Raw genomic sequence first — 23845 nt, forward strand, 5'->3', positions numbered from 1 at the left:
TCTTAATTTTATTTTTAATATTTGAAACTTCTTATTTTTATTTCATCTCATTTTTGTATTTTGATTAAAATTATTTTTTAAAAAATATCTTTTTTCCATTATGATTTTTTCTTAGTTGCGACAAAAATTATAATGATAGTGGTCATAGTAGTAGTTACGATAAGTGCTTATTTGAACATCATTAAGTTGATAAAAAAGATTTTTTTAATAAAATATATTTTTTATTTTTTTAACGTGTTTGACAAATTTTTAGTAGTAAAAGTAAAAGAGGCTTGCTACACATACAAGCATTTTTGTCTTACAAGCTATACAAGTTGGTTCAAGTAAAAAAAAAAAAAAAAAATACGCGCAACACTCCTTTAAAATCGAGCGTCCAACGCACGCGTTCATTATGCCGCACTCTTCCTCTTCTTCCTCAGTCAAAACGCAAATCGTAAAGATTCGCACTCTTCCTCTTTTTCCTCAATCAAAACGCAAACAGTCAAAATTCAAGCGACATTCGAAACAAAAGACACGTTCCAACTCCTCGCGAAGAGTAGAAGAAATCAAGAAGAAAATATACAAATCTCCATAAAAAATCACCAGAAAAAACGAAGAAACATTATTCAAGGTATTGTTTTACTGTTCTTCTAGGTTTTTTTTCTAGATTGTCTCTGTCATGAGCATCATCTTTAACCAGCAAAATATTAAAAGATTTCGAGAAGAAATATACTGTCTCCCCATGTTTGGGTGTATTTCTTAAATTCTTTGGGTGTATTTTTGTAATCCATTGGGTGTATTTCTGTAACCGTTTATGTGTATTTCTGTAATCCTTTATGGAACCGTTTGGGTATATTTCTGTAATCGTTTGGGATATTTCTGTAATCGTTTGGGATATTTCCGTAATAATTTGGGTGTATTTCTGAAGTTCCATTATCTTCAAAACAATTTCAAAGCTTGATTTCAGAAACCATGAAAATCGGAAAAAAAAAACGAAGCAAGAAGGAGATCCAACAAATTTGGCAAGAAATTCGAAAAAAGAAACGAAATCTTTTGAAAAATGGAAGTTATATATTTGCGCGTTAATTGATTTGAATTGATTTAAAAGATTGTTAAAGAGGCACGTAACATAAGCAGCGTGTTTAGTGGGTTTCAGACTTGTAAAGCTTGTAAGTGCAAAACACTTGTATGTAGAGATTAATCCAAAGTAAAAATAAAAAAATATATTTTTTGAGAAGCTACAATTTATATCATTTTAAAAATAATTTTTTTCTTAAAAAAATATTTCTCATATAATAAATAAACAAAAAATACTTTTATATTGTTGTATTTAAACATAATTATCAGAGAAAAAGACATTTTTGTATTAGATATTCAAATATAAAATTACTTTTATATTTTAAAAAGATCTTTTAAAAAAATAATTCAAAAAAAGATATTTTCTTAAAAATTTATCTAAACAAACTCTAATTTAAATTTTTTGGTGTCTTACCCTAATAATAATAATAATAATAATAATAATAAGAAAAAATATAACAATAGAAAAAAAGTATTTTTAGAAGAAAAAAATCAATTTTTACTAGAAATAGAAAAAATAAGACGTTTGGAATAAAAATAAAATATTTTAAATGTTATAAATGAAATTAACACTTAATTAAAACGTTAAGCACTACATATGTATTTTATTCGATCAGTATTTATACTATCCAGTGAAAAATGAATATATTCTTCAAGGACAATAGTAAATATATAACTTCCAAATTTTTATGCAAGATAAAGTATTAGGATTTGATGTCTATATTATTCATACTAAACATAAGAGAATCAGATTTTTTCTCCTCAAAACCCTATGAATGGACTAAGGAGTTCCATAAGCAAACCTGTTGACATTTCATCAGAGCTTCTCAGGCGGATAAGGCAAGGTGTGATTTTTTTTTTTTTTTTTGGTTCGACTTCTTCAAGTTTCAATGTTTTCAAAAATACACTAACTGGGGCTAACAATCAAACAATGGACTTACATACAAGAAAGCATAAACGTAAAAAATAAAGAAAAACTGACTTATCGTCCATGCAATAATTTATTGATTAATGATAAATTTTTGAATAGAATTCTGATACGAGAGATTGTGAAAAACGAAAAGAAAAAGAAAAATCGATTTTGGCATCAATGAAAATGTTGGTAGAACAAAATGATAGACCCAACACGGATCAAAATAAAAAATAGACCTATTATATGATGGTCCATGTGCAAAACAACAGAACCGACCTAATAATTACACATGAATCATAGAGGAAAATTGAGTTTAGGAGAGGAGTTTTCTCTCATTTCTTATTTAATTAGTTGGAAGAGATAACTGAATTTTAATGTCTAATCATGCCAAACAACATTACCTCCCCTCGAAATATATGTAGAAAAGGGAGGGGAATATAAGGCAACAAATTCCATTGCGAAAGTCAATGTAAATATCTGATAGGAAGCCATAGTTAATTAGTTATCAATCATATAATCTTATAAGCACAATAATGCATGCATCCTCACAAAAAAATTAAAGAACGTGTGTTTGGTTCTGTGGGATAGTCAATCAACACCCTACAATTTGCACTTTTTTTTTTCTTTTCTTTTTTTTTTTAAGTAATGAAAATACTCTTCTCTTCTTTAATTTTCTTTTTATTTTTTTTAGTTTTATGTCACGTTTATTTTTGGTAGGTGATTAGAAAAATAAATACTGAAAATTTAATTTACAACATCAAATTCAGTCACTGTTAAAGTAATATTGTTATTAAGAATCAAACTTTTAATTTAAAAAGAGATTCTTATAAATAATAAGTAATGTTATGAAACACTTAATAAGTACTTAGTGATACTATGAGATTTTTTTTTCAATTTATAAAAAAAAATTATTTCTAAAAAAAATACTTGTATTAAATGAAACTTTTAGAAAAATCTTTATTATTATTTCATGAGTGTTGTCGAGATAAAATAATATCATTATGAATTCATGTTATTTTTTATATTTTTGTCAAATACTCAAATTAACAAAAATCACATTTTTTTGTGGGTACTACTTTTGATTAAGAAGAAGCAAAATAATTTGATGAATGATTTATAAGAAAAAAATATAAATGGTGATCAATTTGAAATATTTTTTCTAAATATTATTATTTCTTGTTTAGACCAAGCATTTAATGAGTTGATTGATTTTTCTTATTCAAATATTTTGGACAATTTATTTTCAAATGATGTTTTCAAAGCAAAAATTATATTGGCTCATATATTAAACATTGTTAAAGAGGTCAACAATTATTTAATGTGTATCATTCTTAGAGATAAAGAAATTATATCTTAATTTATATTCAATTTATATGAATAAAAAAATACAGAGAGTCAACTATATCATTTAATAATATAATATTGATTAATCCAATGGCCTCTTAATAATATAAGGCTATCATTTAAGAGATTTAAAAATTATATTATAAAATATAAAATTTTAATAAATAATACGTTAGTTATACTGTTTTGATTATAAAAATAAATATAATATTAATAAACAGAGTCATCATAATTAGATTTTAACAAAAGCAATTTTTTATTTTAATATCTTTTGTCATGATAATTAATAAATTTTAAAGACAAATTTTATCTTATATATGTTAGTCTGTTAGATAGTACTTGTTTAAACCGATTTTTACTTATAGCTAATTATTTATAGCATTTTTAAGCGTTAAGAATAAGTGTAACTTGAAATAAAGTTTTATCCACAACTCATAAGACAGTATCTGTAAATTCAACCATTAATATTGTTTAAAAAAAAAATCTTTAACAAATATAATTATGTGTAAATTGATTTGGACCATTCCTGTAATTAAGTCCAATACCAAAAATTAGGGTTAAGAGTATGAGAAGTTTTAAGAAATTAGTTTGATAATTAAGATTTAGTTTGGTAAATTTTTTATTTTTTTTTTAAAATAACTTATAAAAATTAATTTTTAAAAGTTGTAGTATTTGTATTTGGTAAATTAAATTAAAAATGACTTTTAATAAGTACAAACAACAATAAATGTGTTTAGTAAAATAGTTTTTAAAATTTAAAAATACTATAATAGATATTAATATAAGAATTAAATTTGAATATTAATTAATGTACGAGGTTATATTAGACTTTTTAATTTTGATAAGCACAAGTCAACTTTAAAAGTTTTCCTTTTAAGTGTTTTTAAAATTACCCCTAACTTTTAAAAGTTTCAAACACAAGCACATAAACTTTTTAATTTACCAAATACAAAACGAGGTGCTTGTGCTTAAAGCATCTCTTCAAAAAATTTTACCAAACCAAGTCTAAGTGTTCTCTCGAATTCCAAATAAAAAAACGTTACAAAGAGAACACTAACTTTTCATGATTCCTTTTGATATCTAATAAGAGTTAATAGTCAAAATCGTCCCTGAAAGATACATCGATCTCCATTTTCGTCCCCGAAAGATAAAGTTAATCAAAATAGTTCCCGAAAGATAATCGAGTTGTTCTCGTCCTTCCGCATCTCCTTTGCTGAGGTGCCTAACGTTGGCTTACGTGTGACGTTAACTGCCAGTGTTGCAGACGCCTAGGTGTACCCTGATATTGCTAACAAGGTAAGTATGTTAAAATAGTTCAAATCAGTCCCTTAATTGATGAACCCGAATCCTAAATTCGATGGTGAATAAGTAGCGACCAATAATTAGAGGGCCATATGCTTGGGTAGAACTTGAAATTGTTGGTTCGCGGTGATCATGGAGATAGGAAATGGAGGCCATAGTGGTGGTGTGTTGTTTCCGTCGCACGACAGTAATGATTCCAACGCTTCAATGCGAACCAGGAGGAAGACTCATAGGGAATCATATTTCTGTGGGTTGAAGGCTGTGATAAAAAAAATCTGGGACAATGAAGAACTCAGATAGATTATTCTATGCATGTCCAAGGCACTGAGTGAGTGTTGTGTAAAAAGCTAAAGGTTTTCCATCTTGTTCTGTGTTGTTGGGTGTTTTTCATTTTTTTCTTTTTTGATTTTTCAATTTGTAGAAGGGCATTCATTACAATTACTTTAAGTGGGTCGATGATGATGACTATCAAGGAGTGAATGAAGGTAGAACAAAGAAAGATTATAGAACTGATTTTCAAGTTGAAAGTGACTATGATTAATGGAGGGTGAAGGTGGCATGAAGATTAGGTAGCTTGGAAGCTGAAGTTAGAGCTTTGAAACTACTAATAATTTTCATGTTTGTGGTAGTTATAATTAGTGTGATCCTTTGTTGTTTGTTATGTATTTTCAAATAAACCAAATTCTGTTGAAATGTCATGGTGTATTGAATTGCATGGCTTGAATGAGAATAGATGTTCAATTTGGTTGTTTAAAATTAAGTCCAAACTATCCATTAAATATTGCAAACTAATCAGAATCACTGTTGCTATAAGATATATTAAGCCATAAACAAACTTAGTAATCAAAGTAAGTAATCTTAACATTGTCTTAAGCATAAATACCACAGCAAATTCATAAGGTTTTGCAAGAGGATACAAACCTAAAAAGAAGGCTACACTAAAATAAAAGGACAGATACAACTTTCAAATACACAAATAACATGTTTAATATGGAACTTCATTTGCCTTGTGAAAAAAATATAAAGTAGCCCCATACAAAAGAAAAGTCAAGCAAAACACGTTTCTTTTTAATCAAAGTTTTTTATCAGTCTTCATAGGGTGCTTGTAGCATGGAGTAGGCACGAAAGTCATAAAGTTAGACAGCTTCTTAGCAGTTGCTGAACTTGTCTCTTTGATTGTCTCTGCAGATATAGCCACTGGTGTAGCTGCAGTAGGTTTAGGAGAGGAAGAAGGTTTGGCTTTCCCTTTAATCACTTGTAAGCTATGATTTGTTCCTACATAATTTAATACCATATGCATTTGTTAGATTATAAAAGAAAGCAGATATTTTTTACAATTGAGTAATGATTATACAACCTGTTGTGTATCTTGGATTGGTAGAATACTTTCAGATTGGCTAATGTCAATCTCTGTTGGAGGCTGGCTTGGTGATGGAAGTGCAGGCAATGGTGCTATTTCTCCTAGAGCTGGATCATGTTCAACAGGGACAGAGTTCACTTCAGGCTCAGCCCCATTTGCACCAGGGGCAACAACTTCTAGTTGCAGCTGCATCTGCTTGCCGTGTTCCTCAGCATCTACAGCTTTCTTCTTTACACAACTTCTTTTGTTGTGTCCAATCGCATCACAATACATGCATCTGATGGGGTTATACTTCCTCTTCATTTTTGTCTTTGACCTAGTTGGTTGCTCATCCTTGTCCCTTCTGCTTTTCTTTATCGGTCTTCTAGGTTTGGGCATAAATGGTGGTGGGACTGGAGTTGGGTGTGGAGTTTTTTTTCATAGATCTTGTCCTTTAACCGGATTGACATTGAAACAATAAGTCCTCCTGTACGCTTTCATCTTCAACCATTCATAACAATACTCTTCAACCCTTTTGTCATTCTTATACTGTATTGCTGATATTGCATGCATACACGGAATTTCTTATAAAACAAATTAAAAAATTAATTAAAATTTCATGCTTGACTGAAGAGATCATAACTAAGTGATGAACTTATTACTTGTGAGTTACTAAAACCTACAACTTCATGTGTACTTTCCCAAGTCAACCTCTATATTGGTTGGCCAGCCATGAACTTCGTACAATTCTTCTTTTTTATTGCCAGACCACTGAGGAATCCAATAGCTAGACAATGTTGTCATTGCTTCAAGTCTACTTTGCTGAACAAGGGAGAGAATTTCTTGATAGTTCTGTAACTTCTTCCTATTGTCAATCATACTCATCATGATGATTCTTCTAACTTCCTCAGCTAAGGTTAGGATGGGATTGCTCCTTTCATGCTTGATTTTTGCATTGAACGACTCACAAGCATTGTTGCATATGTTATCCACTTTTGGAACTTCACTGAAATGCGCCTTTGTCCATGCATCTTTCGGCCATTTGTTGAGATACTCCCAAACTTTCTAATTGATCAAATTCACTCTATTCATGTTTCTGTTGAATTCATTTGTTGTCCTTGATCGAGCACGTTTCCATACCAAGTCTTTTAACTCCCAGCTTGCTCACTGCTTTGAAAAATTGCGCCACAAATACCACACGCAAAATTGATGGTGAACCCTTGAAAACACTTCCTGAACAGTAGGGATTAAACCCTGCACCCAAGCAAACATACGAAAAGATAGTAAATCAAATTAGTCCCTCAATAATTTTCATTAAATCACAATGGTCCTTCAATGTTAATCATTAAATCAAATTAGTCCTAATAGTGTGTTATCATGAATCAATTATATCCTTACTTTCTGCATGTCTTAGATAAAGCACCATTTGTTCTCTCTGTAGTCTCCTAGATCCGTGTGAAGTAACTCTAGGAACCACTTCTAGTTATCTTTATTTTTGACGCTAACAATCGCATAAGCAATCACAAAGATGTGATTGTTAGCAGGGACGGATTTATTTATAAGCTAGTGGGGGCAACTGCCCTCAGTGAGATTTTAAAAAATAAGTAGTAATTTTGAGTGAAATACCATAATTGCCCCCACTATATAATTAATTTTGCCCCCAGTCTAAAGTTTCAAATCCCTAACGCTTCTTTTTCTCCCTTTCTCTCCAAATCGGAAATCCCTAATTGCTTCAAGCCTCCACCCTCCACCCTCCAGGCTCCAGAGTTACTGCCGCCAACCCGCCATTCTGCGTCTCCGCCAATCCGTCGATCGTCAGTTTCTCCTTGCATCACTGCTGCACCGCATCTGATGGTTCTCAAGTTCTTCCTTCTTCTGCGTCACTGTTTGTGATTTGTGTGGTTCTGCTGCTGCTCTTCTTCTGCGTTCCTTCCTTCGGCACTCGATAGTTCGGCGTCTGGTTCTGCTTCTGCGGTTCTACCTTCTTCTTCAACAAACATCAATCTCTTTTGGACTTTAGGTTCTTCTTTCTTGGGGTATGATCCTCTTCTCTGTTACTGTTGGTGCCGCACCACTACTGGGTCGTCCTCCTGGTCCTGGAGTTCAGTCTTGGACTTTGCCTCTTGGTACATAATTGGGGTTTAGGAACCCAAATCAACCTTTCAAGAGTGGTAAATACCAAACAATTTTCAAGTCAACCTGTAACCAATTAATTATAGATTTATAGCATATGTATATTATAAATAAATAAACTTTTGGGATAGGGTCGTGGAGATTCAGAATAAAGAAATGGTTTGTGTCTTTGTGACTTTGTGTAACATGACATTGGTTAGGTGGTATTGTGTTGGTTTTCTTGTTAATGAGATAATGAGATAATGAGATTATGTTCTTGTTAATGAGAAACTAACCAAATCCATTATGTTCATTGAGATAATGAGATTCAAATTCTGTTGGACAGTTGAAATGTTATATTTTTATGTGACTGAATAATAATCAATAGTTACTTAGTTAGCACACCGTCTCTGGTTAGTTGCTTCATTCAGGTTTTTGCTCATTTACTTTATGGTTTGATAATTGATAATTTGATATAGTTGGTTTAGGAACTGTGAATTTGTAATTGAATTTGTTGTGATGATGTAATTGACACTTTAGTTTCATTAATTTATTTGTTAATTATTTTTTGTAATTGATACTTTAGTTTCTTGGTCTTGTTCATGTTTTTAATACTAATGCTTTATCTATAAAATTAGCATTAGAGTCATTATTAGAAACATATAATTTAAGTTTATCAAGAGTACGTGACCAAGGATATGATGGTGCAAGTAACATGCAAGGAGAATTTAATGATTTGAAAACTTTGATATTGAAAGAAAATTCTTATGCTTTCTATGTACATTGCTTTGCCCACCAACTTCAGTTAGCTCTTGTAGCGGTTACAAAAAAACAAGTTAAAATTGTTTTGCTTTTTAATTTGTTATCCAATTTGTGCAATGTTGTTAGAGTTTCGTGTAAGCGAAGATATATGCTTCGTGATAGCCAGATGACTAAGACAATTGAAGTATTACAAAGTGGATAAATTTCTGGTGGACGTGGTTTGAATAAAAAAATAGCTTTGAAAAGAGCTGGAGACACTAGATGGGGTTCACACTATGGAACTATACTTAGATTAATTTCTTTGTTTCCTTCTGTGGTCAATGTTCTTGAATATATTGAGAAAAATAGAAATAATTCAGAACACAGAGCTGAAGCATGTCATTTATTGAATGTCATTCAATCCTTTGAATTTATTTTCAACTTGCACTTGATGAAAAATATCTTGGAAGTTACTAATGAATTATCTCAAGTGTTACAAAGGAATGATCAAGACATTGTAAATGCTATGGCATTGGTTAAAGTGTCTAAGCAACAGTTGCAAACTATAAGAGATGATGGTTGGTCTCTTTTACTTGACGAAGTCTCATTGTTTTGTGACAAACATAATATTATTGTTCCAAAAATTGATGATATATTTGTATCACAAGGAAGATCAAGACGCAAAGCTCAAAAGATCTCAAATTTGCATCATTTTCAAGTTGAGATATTCTATCAAGTAGTTGACAGACAATTTCAAGAACTCAACAATCATTTTACAGAGGTGAATACTGAATTGCTTCTATGTATAGCTTGTCTGAATTCAAGACACTCATTTTTTGCGTTTGATAAGGAGAAGTTGATCTAGTTAGTTCAATTCTATCCATTAGAATTTTCTTCTACTCAACTTTTGGCACTTGATAGTAAACTTGGGAACTTCATATTAGATGTGCATTCTGATGATCAATTCTCAAACTTAAATAGGATTGGTGCTCTTTCTTAGAAATTGGTTGAGACTCACAAAAATATTGTTTATCCATTAATGTTTCTTTTTTTGAAGTTAGCTTTAGTTTTGTATGTAGCAACTGCATCAGTTGAAAGAACTTTTTCTGCTATGAACATCATAAAGAGTCAGCTCAGTAACCGTATGGGAGATGAATTTTTAAATGATCGTTTAGTGACATATATAGAAAGAGAGATATTTGATTGTATTGACAATGAAAAGATTATTCAATCTTTTCAAAGTATGAAACCTAGAAGAATAAAATTTTAAATTATTTATTATTTTGAATTATTATTTTATTGTTTTAATTTGTTAGTTAAATAATTTAAGGAATAATCATATTTTATAATACTATATAATTATAAAAATTATTATTATATTATATATATTTTGCCCTCACTGATAAAATTTTCTGAATTCGTCACTGATTGTTAGCATTCTATCCACATGTTGTCAGAATTTGTCCCCCATGTAACGTCTTTAAAACGCTCCATCCAGCCCAATTAAAGGTCTACAACTTGCCTTAAACCCCCTATTGCAGGCATTAAGACAGACATAGAATCGATCAAACAGGGGAGGACTCTCAAGCATGGGGATGACACCTAATTGTATTGTGGATTCAGGGTTGCTAGTCAGTAACTCATTAGCATAGTCTCACACCAATCCATACTATGCTAACTCATAACCCTCCACAATCTTTCTAGCAGCTTTCAAAGCTTTAGTAATGCATGTGCTATTCAAATACATATTACACTTTCTTACAAACTAGTCATAAACCTCTCGATGCTTCATGGTAAGATGTGTCCTAAGCTTAGGTACTAGTTTACTAAGTGTCCAAGTTTGGGTGGCAGCTCTATTTTTCCTCCTTCTTGGACAGGTGTGAGTATCAACTAGAGTTTTAATTTGCCAAAACCCATCTTGTTTGTTACATGCACAATATACTACCCATAGACAATTTTCAGCCTTACAAACAGCTCTAACTCTAACTTTGTCATTTTTTGTAAATAAAATTTTTCTTCCCAATTAGATTGTATAATCCCTAGTTGCTTGTATAAATTTAACTTTTGACTTAAATATCATACTCTCCTCAAATTTCAACAGTCCAAACTTGGTTTTTTCATTAAACTAAGGATATACAGCTGGTGATTCCTCTAAATGCCATGCGTCAGCATCCGAGGCACCATCAAGGTTATCATCACTGTCATCTAAATTTGCCAAGAAAAAATTCAAATCATAAGCTACCCTAACATTTGCCAAATAAATCAATAAATAAATAAATAACCCTAAGGAAATTAATATACCAGAATCAAAACTTTGTTCATCTTTAGAACCCTCATAGCTAGAGTCATCAATATCTATTTTTTATCCCATAATCTGGCCTTAGGAGGCTTGTGCTTCTCTCTGACATCAGACTTGATGTCCCTTCTTGCACTTCTTTTTCTATTGCCAGAGTCATTATCTCTATACAGATTGTCTCCTAGAACTTTGGGAGGCCTATACAGTTCATTTTCAGTACTCTCATATGAGTCACAAGAGTCGGTGTCATCTTCCTGAATGGGAGCTTCTTTCACTTGTCTTCCAGATATGGTGAGTCTGCAACCACTGCTACTTTTTTTATTCTTATTACCTTGTGAGTTTTTGGCTGTTTGATATGATGCATTGGATTGAGGTGGAACTGTATTGCCCTGATGGGTGGTCTTCCTGGACTGAGGGTCGGGTTTCATGGGTTGCAAGGGAGCCTTCATGTGCTGAGATGTAGTCTTGATGGGCTATGGGCTGGTTTAGTGGGTTGAGAATTGGGCTTCATAGCTGGTTTGTTGGGCTGAGAATTGGGCTTCATTGTTAGTTTGTTGGGCTGAGAATTGGGCTATGAGGTTAGTCTTGTGGCCTGAGAAGTTTGCTTGTTTGACTGAGGGTGCATTGTTATGGGCATCTTAGTAGGTTGAGAATGGCGCTTCTTAGCTTGGGAAGAGTTAATCTGCTTCAAGCTTTCTGCTTCCACATTGACTACATCCTTCTCCATATTGTTTACTATACATGGCTGTGAAATACAGTTCTCAAGGTACAGATTGATCACATTTTAGTTTCTCCTATAATCCTTGCACATTGCAAGCAAGTCTGCATTTGTGACTAAACTTCTCAACTCGGATGAAATGGGAACTCCAGGTGCTTTTTACCAACAGATTTCAGCTTCAATGTATCCCAACTCCTTATAGTAACTCCTTACAAAGAACACATCAAGCGTGTCTCCTTCAACACCCATCAACACTTCCGTATTGTTAGGTTCATATATCATGTCTCCATCAACATTCTTTTTAAACAATCCACCATGGTGAAACACAAAAGTCATCAAAAGACCTTCTATCTACAATAACAGAAATGAAAATACCCTTAGCCCACAGATTGTCACTAGCTATTCTCAATCATAAGAAAACATATCCTAAACCAAAATGTACATGCAACAAACAAAAAGAACCATCACTAAAATGAAACACCCCTAACTAAAAATCATCACAAAGTCACTAAAAGCAAAGCATTCTAACACACTCAAATTCTTTAAGAAGAGTCACACAAAGCCTTAGTCACCCCAAACACTGCCCTAAATCAGAGGAAAACATACAGCACACCACTAGGAAGACATCACGCCACAGAATGACTCAAAAAACATGAAAAAGGTTTCATCCTTACTTCTAACCGTGGCGATGGCTTTCTCCACAATCAATGTTGCTCCAGGAGACGATGAACTCTATATTCAGCAGCAATACCTCTTCTGCTTTAATCATCAACTAACACTGACAAAGGTTGATGGCGTGGTTCAAATGCAGGGTGAAAGGCTTAGGGTATAGCTTGAGGGAGACGACACATTTTAGAGCGAAACATAGAGAGATGGTTGTTATGAGATGGGGTGAGGCTTTACAAAACTGCATCATTTTCATTGTCTGCCACGCTGGCAGTTAACATCACACGTAAGTCAACGTTAGCCACCTCAGCGAAGGAGATGACGGAAGGACAAACGTGAATAACTTGATTATCTTTCGAGGACTATTTTGATTAACTTTATCTTTCGGGGACAAAAATGGAGATCGAGATATCTTTCAGAAATGATTTTGACTATTAACTTTATCTAATAACTCAATTTTATAGTTTAGTTGTTACATTATAACCTTCGTTCTACTATTAAAAGGATTGTTACAATATAGATTATATATAGACCTAAAATCATGAACAAAATATTAGATGAGAGAAAAAAAGGGTATTTCATAAAAAAACTCATGAAAGGATAATTCATATAAGAGAAACTCACAATATATAGGCTTTATTTGGGTGAATTTTTAAGAAAAAATCTTTTTTTTAAAGATCTTATAGAAAAGTAAAAATAATTTTATGTTTGGATATCTCATGTAAAAAGATCTTTTTATTTATTAATTATATTTGGATATAACCATATAAAAGTACTTTTTTGTTTATTTATTACGTGAAAAATATTTTTAAAAAAAAAAGATTTTTTAAAACAAGATGTAAATTGTAACTTCTCAAAAAGATGTTTTTTTTTTTTTTTAGTGCTTTTACTTTACTATTAGAAATTTACCAAATACGCTAAAAAATAAAAAAGATATTTTTTCATTGAAAAAAGAATTTTTTATCAACTTAATGGCGCCCAAACAAACAATATATTATTCCAAATAATACATTTAGGTATGATCTCTAATTTAATGTATCTCGCGATCTATACTAACTTGAATCAATAAAACTCTACATCAAAGCAAAATACTTAACAAAGTCTAATCAAGTTGTTATAACCGCTTTTCAAATCACGCACCTTCTCCTTCCCCTCCTCCTCCTCCTTCTCCTTTCAAATTCATGCACGCATGTTCTTCTTCTTCCCCTTTTCTTCTTCTTATTCTTTCAAATTTGCGCACGCAAATTCTTCTTCTTCTCTGATGCTGCGCCTTCTTCCTCTTCTTTTTCTTTTTCGTTATACTTCTTTTTCTTCTTCTTCCCTGATTCTGCATTTTCTTCTTCTTTTTCGTTATCTTTCTTTTTTCTTATCGTCATCACAAAAAATACCAATATTTTGCTAAAATCTTTAACGGTTCTGATTTTCTCTAGTGCCATCATTAAGTAATTTCGGTTCATTTCTTAGTTTATTTTGGTTCATTTGTGTGTTAAATTTGAGGTTCATTTTATGCTACTGATAAATATTGACCAAATTTTTTATTCCTTAAGTAATTTCGATTCATTTCTTAGTTTAATTGAAGTTCATTAAATCTAGAAATGATATGGAAGTGTTTTTGTTGATGATTGATTTTTTTACTACTTATTCAAAATTGAACTAATTTCGGTTCATTTGTGTGTTAATTGAGGTCCACTCGATGCTTTTAATAAGTATTGACCAAATTTTTTAGCAAAGAAAAATGGAATTATTCAATTATTACTTTATTCAATTGCATTAGATTTTACTACATTCCATTCAATTAGTTCAATTTTGAACAAGCAGTAAAAAATACTCAATCATCAACAAAAACACATCGAATTCATTTTTGAATCCAAATAAACCTCAAATAAACTAAAAAATGAACCGAAATTACTTAAAGAATAAAAAATTTGGTCAATACTTACAGCAACATCAAGTGAATTTCAATTGACATACAAATGAACAAAAATTAGTTCAGTTTTGAACAAGTAGTAAAAAAGACTCAATCATCAATAAAAATACATCCAATTTATTTTTGGATCCGAATGAATCTCAATTAAACTAAGAAATAAACCAAAATTGCTTAAGGAATAAAAAATTTGGTCAATACTTAATAGTAGCATTAAGTAAACCTCAATTAATTCACAAATGAACGAAATTAGTTCAATTTTGAACAAGCAGTAAAAAAAGACTCAATCATCAACAAAATACATCGAATTCAATTCTAGATCCAAATGAACCTCAATTAAAAGAAGAAAAAGAAAAACGCAGCAATAATAAAAGCAATAAAAGAACGACGATTCAGAAAAAACACGCAAAAAAGAAGAAGAAATGCGAAAACGAATAAGGAAGAATGTGAAAAAGAAGTAGGAATAACGCGAAGACGAAGAAGGATATATTTGCATTAGTAAAACGCGTGTGTGTACACGCTGATATAATAAAAGTTATTTTTGTTGAATTTTAAACTAATTTAATTAAATTTGGTTATCAAAAAAATTTAAATGTGTAACTAGACTAAACTTAAATATCAAAATTCTTATAAGTACAATCCTCTACTATTGAAAATAAAAAAATTAAAAATATTAAAAACTTGAAATAAAAAAATTGTGACGACTTTGTATTTCTAACCTACTCTTATCTCAAAAGGACTAAATACTTCCGAACATAAATATTATCATGTATTACTATCTATGTATAAATGTTTCACTTTAGAGAAACTTAAAATTCTTACTCTTATTTTTTAGTTAAACGTTGATTTTGATGGTAATTTAGTAAAGTTTTTCGAACAACATTTATTTTGTGCGTTTTCACTCAACAGTTAAAAAAATAAACCTTTAAGGCTATGTTTGGTTGGAAAGAAAGAAATAGAGAGGAAGGAAATAGAAAGGAAAGAAAGGAAAGGAAAGAAATTGTGTGGATTTTTATTTTTTTTAGATGTGTTTGGATAAAAGGAAAATAAGAAGGAAAGAAATGTTATAAAAAGACAAATTTACCCCTATATTATAATATATATTAAAAAAGTTAAGGGGTAGTATTGGAAGTAAAGAGAGAAATATTAGTTTTCTCTCTATTTTCTTTCTAATGTTGGAGAGAAAAAAAGTTGATGGCCCCACCAATTTTTTTCCATCCATCTTCTTTCCCCTTTAATTTTTCTCTTCAACCAAACAATAAAAAATAATCATTTTTCTTTCCATTTTCTTTCCTCCATTTTCTTTCCTTCTATTTTCCTCTCAAACAAATATAACATTAGTGTATTTTCCTATAAAAAGTACGAAGATATATACTAATTTTATTTATTAAATGTGTATAATAAAAATAAATATTAGGTTCATCGAATTAAAAGTATTTATATTTTAATTAAAATATTTTAGATTTAAATTTTTAAAAATAACAAACTTTTATGGACAGCGAATGTATCAAAACTCTTCTAATGTGTAAATAAAATAAATTTGATATATTATAAGTAAAAATAATGATATTGTTGGTTGGGATTGAATTTTTCGGTTTCCAGAAATAAGATGGAATTCAATTTAAATGACTGTTTGAATTGAATGGTTTGAATGTGAATGTCAGTGAGAGAGCGTAGATGCACGCTCCAAGGAGACAGAGCGGTGAGGCGAATGTCAGTGACTCAGTGAGGTCTGAGGTGAGCGGCTCTAGTCCCTCCCAAACAAAACAAAAACGGCGCCGACTCATATACTAATCTTTTATTTCAAAAATAAATAAATCCATAAATATTACTAATTACTAATTAAACTAAAATTCGGGGGAAAATGTTTGGAATTTCGCCAGAACAAACATTTTAGCAAAATGCCACGAGCGAACCCTTCAGTGCCACGTCAGCAGCAAGTTCTACTTTTTATATGATTCTCTCTCTTTCTCTCACTTCTGCTCCTATAATTACCACATCTACCTTGTCACATTTTCTTCTCTTTCTCATTTTCTCTCTCCTCCTTCTCCCTCTTCTCTCTGTCTAGCTTCAGGAGCAACCAGCTCCAGCAGCACCCTTTCTCTGACTCTCCCTCCCTCTCTTCTCTGCTCCGAAAGCTAGAAGAGACTTGTTGCTTCGGACCTTCCAATCGCATCTACCGACTTTGATCTTCCTGAATCCCCGCCCCAGATTCCACCTTTTTTGGTAACTAACAAAAGCCCTAATTTTTTCCCTGTTACCTAATCGATTTCCGCTGGTTGGGGTTATGTACCCAAAGTTCTAATATTTTTTAGGTTTTGTATCTGGGTTTCGATCGGCTTTGCTAATTGTTGTATGGGCAAGTTGGAAATGATTTTGTGTGTTCTGGACTTTGTCTGATGACGGACTTTTTTTGGACTTTGTTTCTGCTTCTAATAGGGGTTTCTGCGTTTTGCTTTGTGTAAATTGTTTCTTTGTATTTTTGTTGTTTTAGCGCGGCTTTAGTGGTACTCGAGGGTTTCTGTGGTGGTTGTTTTTCGGGTTGCTTCGAGAGTTCGATTGTTGTGCTCCTAGCTCTATTGTAACTTTTTTTTTGTTTTTTAATTATTTATGTCGGTGTTTATAATTCACAGAGACAGAGGTTATCTAATATGCAGTGTTAAGCTCGTCTCATGGTTTCGATATATCCCTTAAACATTGTGAAATTAACCTTTGTTTTATGAACTGTTGGTCTAATTTACTACTAGAGCTATGTTAGGACTTTGCAATTCATGTTGAATCATTTGAATTTTCATTTTGTATTGTGGATTTGGCCTGTGTGTCATTTCATATTAGTTTCCTACATATTGTATGACAAAATTGAAAGGACTGATGTTATACATCCATCTGTACAACTGTAACATAGTTGTTGTATATTCTGAAGTTAATGTGTATTGATGATCACTATGCAAAAAAGACTCCTTTTCTTCAAATATGATCATCGATGCATCTTTTGTCTTGTTCTTCTGATAGTGCAGGCTGGAGTTATGCTTATTAAGCTGGAAAATGTGTACAAATGCAAGTACATAATTTCATGAAAAGTGATATTGCATATGCTATTCAATAGAGTTTGTATTTGGTGAATGAACATGTGATATAATCTAAATTTGTTATGTGATGATATATAAAGATTGCAGAAACATGCCATTTCGCAGTGGATGGGGGTAATATGACGCAAGGCGGCAAAAAGTGATAATACAGATATGTTTTGTGTTGTATGGCTGAATTATATAATCTGGTTCCAGTTGAATAAGTTAACCTCTGAGGCATACTTTTATGTGATTATAACTATAACATAAGTTACAGCATTTGGAATGCTGCTAATAATATAGTGCATATTTTTCTGTGCTTAACTGATTATATTATTTAATGATCTTAGCCCTCTCGTTCATCTTAATGACAACTAATCCTACTTGTTAGATAGACACTGATAATGAACCTTGTCTGTTCATATCTAATGATTATGCATGTCATGCTGAATGTCTTTTGGGTTCTGTTGCTTTCAACTTGTATAAATTAATACAGTATTATTTTTCAGTTTTACCTATTTTTTTATATTGATGTCATCTATATGTAGATCCAAGTCTATTTGATTGTTCGTGCCGGTGGTGAAGATCACCTTAGTATATTTATTAAACGACATTGAATATTCAGAATGCCAAAGGAGAGAAGAGATAGGTCTTTGTCGCATGATAGTACCAGAACATCACCTTATCCAAGCAGCTCTAGCCGAGTCCGAAGATCGGCTCCTAAAAGTACTTTTGAATCTGAGGAAAACGTTAAAGAATGGGAGGACGCTAGATGTCCAGTCTGCATGGAGCATCCTCACAATGCTGTTCTCCTCATATGTTCATCGCATGAAAAGGGCTGCCGCCCTTATATGTGCAATACTAGCTATCGCCACTCAAATTGTCTTGATCAGTTCTGCAAGTCATTTGCTGAAACCTCTTCAGCGCCTCCTCAAGTAGAATCTCAGTTAGAAAGTCAAATTTCAAGCCCAAATTCATCTCATGTCCAAAGTACTGAAGCAAATACCGATGATACGCAAGAAGAAAGAAGTGAAGGATTTGTGACAATGCAATCTTTAGAAGAGGGGACTGAAAAACCAAAGCTAGTATGCCCTCTATGTAGAGGGCACATAAAGGAATGGAAAGTGGTGGAGGCTGCTCGTCATTTCATGAACGAAAAATCAAGGAGCTGTTCCTGTGAGACTTGCACCTTTACCGGGACATATACAGATCTCAGGAAGCATGCAAGGATAGAGCATCCTCTTGTACGTCCATCCGCAGTAGACCCAGAGCGTCAGCGGAACTGGAGGAGGTTGGAACGACAGAGGGATCTTGGCGACCTGCTTAGCACTCTGCAGACTTCCTTTGGAGAGAACAGGGCTGATGATGGTCTTCCTCCCATAGATGATGGTGGTTTGCTGGCTGTGTTTTTCCTTATTCTTCAACCTGCATCCGTGTCTCGTGGTGGTGCTACAGGAACTAGACTCCAAATGCGTATAAGGAGACCTAGGCTCTGGGGGGAAAGCTATGAAGGGGAATCTGGATCTGCATCTAGAGATGATGCAAATGAGTCTTCGGATGGAGGATCAGATAATAGAAGGCGTCGTGTCCGTAGACGGATGAATCCCGAGGATCAGCAATGATGTGGAAAATATTTGCATTATTTGTAAGAGTTCCCAAGTGGGTGTCCCCTCTGATCCTTTCCCCTTTTCTTGCTCTTAGCATATTCAGAGATAGGCATGAATCATGAGACTTTTGTTTGTTGCAGGTGGAAGGAAAGGAGAAGGGGGAGGAGTTATCGGCTTTGATGCTCGAATATGCTCCATGATTGTGCAACAATTCTGGGTTTGCATTGCTGATTGTCAGGGGATGAAGAAAAAGACGTTACTCGCCGGTGATTCGGTGATATCTGTATATTTAGCATTTTTATCCTTCCCAATCTGTGCTGCTATTTCTCGAGGATTTTGAACTATTGAGTTTGAAATAAAAATCTACTGTTGTCTTCAATAAGTTCTTTTACTCATTGTCTTGTTGCTCGCTTTTGCCTCTAGCAATTGCTAGTTGCTAGTTACTAGCTACTAGTTACTAGTTGCTGCCATCAAGTGTAGAAAACCATTCTATGTGCTATACCTGAACTGTTGAGGTGTGTAGTAGAGGAATAATTTCTCTTATTAAGTGCTCCGCAAGAACGTTTCAACGCGATGCAAATCTTTAGGTGTCAATGATTGCCAGTGATTTATAGTAACGATTAGTGTCAGTGACAGTTTGTGTAATAAATTTTTCTATTTTATAACAATAAACAAGAAGGGGCATGATCACAGATTCAGTCAGCCGGTAGCCAATAGCACAAAAGCAAATTTTATCCATTGAAGTATAGCCGAATAAATGTGGAGGAGGTTTCAATAGGACTTGATTGCCAAAGATATGATAATAATAAAGTCAAGTCATTATTCATTGAACAAACGGGTAGAGGCCTAGAGGGAGCAAAGAATATTCATAAAGACTAAAAAAGTATTTGAGTATTAATAAAGAAATTAATTTTGATGTATCGTTAGTATAAAATAGTTTTATATGTGTATTAAATACTGTTACGGTGGGTAACCGGAGATTTAGTCCAATGGATGGCGTTTGGCGGCCCAAGTGTATGGTGGAGGAGAACTCCGGGTATGTCCGCAACTCGGGAGGCTCCGTCCGACTTGTGCTCGCGTGTGAATGGGGGGTGGTACCTGCAAGGACACTCCGATGCCTAAGTTAGCAAGGGTGTAAGCAGGTCTTAGAGAGTATTGGACTTAGCAATACCTGATTGGTGTCAGTGTACTTATAGTGGTGAGCCAATAACCACCGTTGGTGTAGTGCCGTATCTTTAGGGTGATAACCGTCCCTATTATCTTGGGGAGGTTAAGATATGGCTTTATGAGGCGGTTAGAGAGATTTTAGGGGCGGTTACTCATTTGAATGAGTATTTATCTGCCAGCTAGTCTCACATCCGACCTCTTCATACCAAGTCGTGGTTGACACCGACTTCTTATGTGAAAGTCGGTATTTCGTAAGGCTTATCCTATTGGATTAGGCCTTTCGGTTGGACCTGGGCCCTTATCATTGGGCCAGGGTATGAACAGTGCCCCTACTTGAGCCCAAATTTTCTTTAAAGTTTGGGTTCAAGTATTCAACTCGGGTTCGTAGTCGACTTGTTTGAGAGAATACGGATCTTGGGAACCGACGTGATTTTCGCGACCTTTTGATTTCTGACAGTTACGTCAATTCAAGCGTCGTGTCCGTTGAGGGATCATTTAGGGATCGAGGGCTTTGGTAACGGTGCAGTCTCATTAATGACTGCCTCGCTTTTTACCATTATGCCCCTTAGCCTTTTTTATAAATACTTTCCCTCTCTTTCCATTTTCCGTTTCTGCAATCTTTCAAACTTCTTCTTATCCTGTTCGTGTTGCATCCTTGCGTTCAAAGATTTCTGTTCTTCTCCAACCTCCATTTTCGGATAAAGGTTAGTTTTGCTTTTCCCATGTCATTTTTGTTTGCATGTTTTGTTTGGCGAGTAGATAGGTTGACCCGTAGATTCTAGTTTCGAATCTTTCTTCTTTAGTGGCCTTGTTTTTTGATTTTCTTTTTTCCTTTTTCCCTTTTGTAGGTTTTCTGCCACTTTTCTTTACATAAAAAATGGCTTCTGTAGACATTCTTTCTCAGTGGGTTGACGATACGGTCCTTGGGGAGGAACCGTTGGTCGACGCTGAGTTCGTCACCCACCTTCGTACTCACCATAAGCTCTGTACTTCGGACGAGGACGAGCCCAAATATGAATTGATAATCCCGGGTCCTGAAGACCGGGTCTGCTTTGGGAGAGTTGATGAGGCGACCCCTCACTTTTTCTTTATGTATGAATGCATGATCACCCGTTTGGGTGTTTTTCTTCCTTTCTCGGATTTTGAGATATCCGTTCTGCACCACTGTAAGGTTGCCCCTACTCAACTCCATCCCAATTCCTGGGGTTTCTTGAAGATCTACCAGTTTATAAGCCACGCTCTGGACTTCCCGACTTCCTTGAGAATCTTCTTTTATCTTTTCCATATGACTAAGCCCTTTAGTGGGCTAAATAATAAGCAACAATGGGTATCCTTCCGAGCCATTCAAGGTCGGAGGATTTTCACCCTTTTTGATGAGTCCTTCCACGACTTCAAAAACTTCTTCTTCAAGGTTCAAGCTGTAGAGGGTCACCACCCCTTTTTTCTGGACGAGCATTCCTCCCCTCGCTTTCCCCTTTATTGGCTGCCGGCCACCCCTTGTGAAAAGATTGGTCTAGATGACCTAGACGAGGTGGAGGCGGCCATTGTGGGATTTTTCCGAGAAGCATGGGGGAGGGCCCCATACTTGGATACGAGGAAAATCCTCCAGGGGACATCGGTCTTTGTTCAATCTCAAATAGGTAGTGCATGCATTTTTTATTTCCGAGTTGTTTCCGCCCGACTTGTATTATACCGACTTGTAACTTGGTTGTTTCTTTTGTAGATATGGCAAAAAAGAACGCTCAGGAGGCCTACCAAAGGGTCCGAGAGGCCAAGGCGAAGTCCCGGGCTAGGTCCGGGGCGATCACCTCTCCTCCCCCTCTACCTCCTCCTCCTAAGAACACTGGCACTCCTACTCAACCTATTGTAATCTCTTCCTCGAGTTTGCCTCGACCACCCCCCTCTGCCCAAATTCTCTCCGAACCCGAGAAGAAGAAGCGCAAGACTTCAGAGTCTGGTTCTTCTTCCTTCGATGGTGGGGTTAAGGCGGATGCTATGGCATTCGTCCGAAAGAACATCTATCCTTTTATACATATGGATGATGTTTCTGTTCGAAACCACCTTACCGCCATGGCCGATGAGAGTTTTAGGACGGCGGGTGTTTGTGGCAAGCTTTTGGACATTTTTGAGAAGGCTCCCCTTAGCTCCTTGGGTGCAACCTCGAGGGTTGAGGAGTTGGAGGGGAGACTTCGTATTTTTGAAAAACATGAGAAGGAGCTGAAGGAGGAGAGAGATAAGTTGAGGAAAGAGAGGGATCACCTGAAGGAGGAGGAGGGCAAACTGCGGGCCCAATGTACTTTGGAGGCTAATCTGAGGAAGACGGCGCAAGACAGCTACCATAGCTTATTTCAAGATATTGTGGCCGTGAGGAAGGACTTGCTGAACTCTCGGAACGCATACGCCGAGTTGGAGGACTCTATCGCCGATGGTGCCGAGGAGTCTTGGAGAATTTTCTTGGAACAAGTCAGAGTTATCGCTCCCGACTTGGACCTTTCTCCTTTACATCCCGATAAGGTAGTTATTGATGGCGCCATCGTTGATCCTCCTGTCCCCGAGGTCGTTTCCGAGTCAGACCTGAAGACTCGGGGACAGAGAATTATCGAGTCTCCTCCTCGTCCTACGGATGCCTCGGGTTCTTCCTCTGTTCCTCCGACTTCCTCCTCAACTCCTCAACCTGGTCCTGGTGGCGCTCCTCCTGAGTCTGGCGGTGGTGATTCCTCTACTCCCTTAAGGAAATAACTTCTTTATTTTTGTGGCTATATGGGGGCTCGGCCTGTGAGTCCCCTCTTTTTTGAACTTATATTTATTTGTTGGTGGTTTGTGAACAATTTGCTTTTGGCCTTTTAGGGCCGTAAACAAAATATTCTGTTTGTTGCCCTTTTTTGGATAAGGGTTTAAACAAAATAAATTCCCTTTTTTGGATAAGGGTTTTCTAGTCAAAGTGAGTGCCCCTTTTTGGATAGGGGTTTTAAGTTACTTTGCGCGTATGCATGCTTTTTTATTTTGATCTGTTTGATCTTTTCGGAAAGCCTTTTGTTTGCTTGCATTGTTTTCTTGAGCCTTCTTCGTGCGAAGGTCCGTGTGCAAACTTTAAACTTTCTCAGGCTCTCATATCTCTTTTGTTATCCTTTTTACTCAGCTTTTGCTTTAGTGAGTTTTTATGACTTAGGTTATTTTTGCGATGCGCTTTATCTACTCGGAACTCGGTTTTCTTTTACTCGAAGTTCTGTCGAGTTTGCGTTACTCGGGTTTTCTTTCGACTTAAGAGTCGGACAATTCCCGAGTTTAATGCGATCAACTCGTATAACCTCTTTACACCGACTTGTACCTCGTCGTTTCATCCTGACGACCATGTTAGGTCGGTTCATGGGATTTTCACGTTTTGTCGAGCTTAAGTCGGCGCGTTTCGTAGAAAGACTTAAAAAATAAAGGAGGATATTTAATAGAGACATAGTAATGAAAAAGATCTTTATTAATTGGGAAGGTACCTTTTTGCTACTAAGGGTCTTTGACAGCATGTTTCCCTTAGCCTCTACTATGATGCCTCGTTAAAAACCCTTCTTCAGAAAAAACCCCTTTCTTTGGGAAAAAA

The 23845-nt window shown here is 34.6% G+C and overlaps 1 protein-coding gene across 3 annotated transcripts; it reads left to right on the forward strand.

Moving 5' to 3' along the window:
- Positions 1 to 16405: 16405 nt before the first annotated feature.
- LOC130973308 (uncharacterized) lies at positions 16406 to 19468 on the forward strand. 3 transcript variants are annotated; one of them, XM_057897782.1, is made up of 3 exons: positions 16406 to 16637; positions 18028 to 19138; positions 19227 to 19468. In XM_057897782.1, exon 2 carries the CDS (start codon positions 18106 to 18108, stop codon positions 19099 to 19101), a length of 996 nt encoding a protein of 331 aa, XP_057753765.1. In that variant the 5' UTR covers positions 16406 to 16637; positions 18028 to 18105; the 3' UTR covers positions 19102 to 19138; positions 19227 to 19468. The 3 variants fall into 3 exon arrangements, with proteins under 3 accessions (XP_057753765.1, XP_057753782.1, XP_057753774.1); XM_057897799.1 differs by having other exon boundaries at positions 18028 to 19124; XM_057897791.1 differs by having other exon boundaries at positions 18105 to 19138.
- Positions 19469 to 23845: the final 4377 nt, after the last annotated feature.

This window comes from Arachis stenosperma, chromosome 1 (assembly GCF_014773155.1).
Source record: "Arachis stenosperma cultivar V10309 chromosome 1, arast.V10309.gnm1.PFL2, whole genome shotgun sequence".
Lineage (NCBI taxonomy): Eukaryota > Viridiplantae > Streptophyta > Magnoliopsida > Fabales > Fabaceae > Arachis > Arachis stenosperma.

Bases quoted from the DNA above. Each gene is read 5' to 3' on its own strand.
- LOC130973308 (XM_057897782.1), top strand. From the start codon at position 18,106: ATGCCAAAGGAGAGAAGAGATAGGTCTTTGTCGCATGATAGTACCAGA.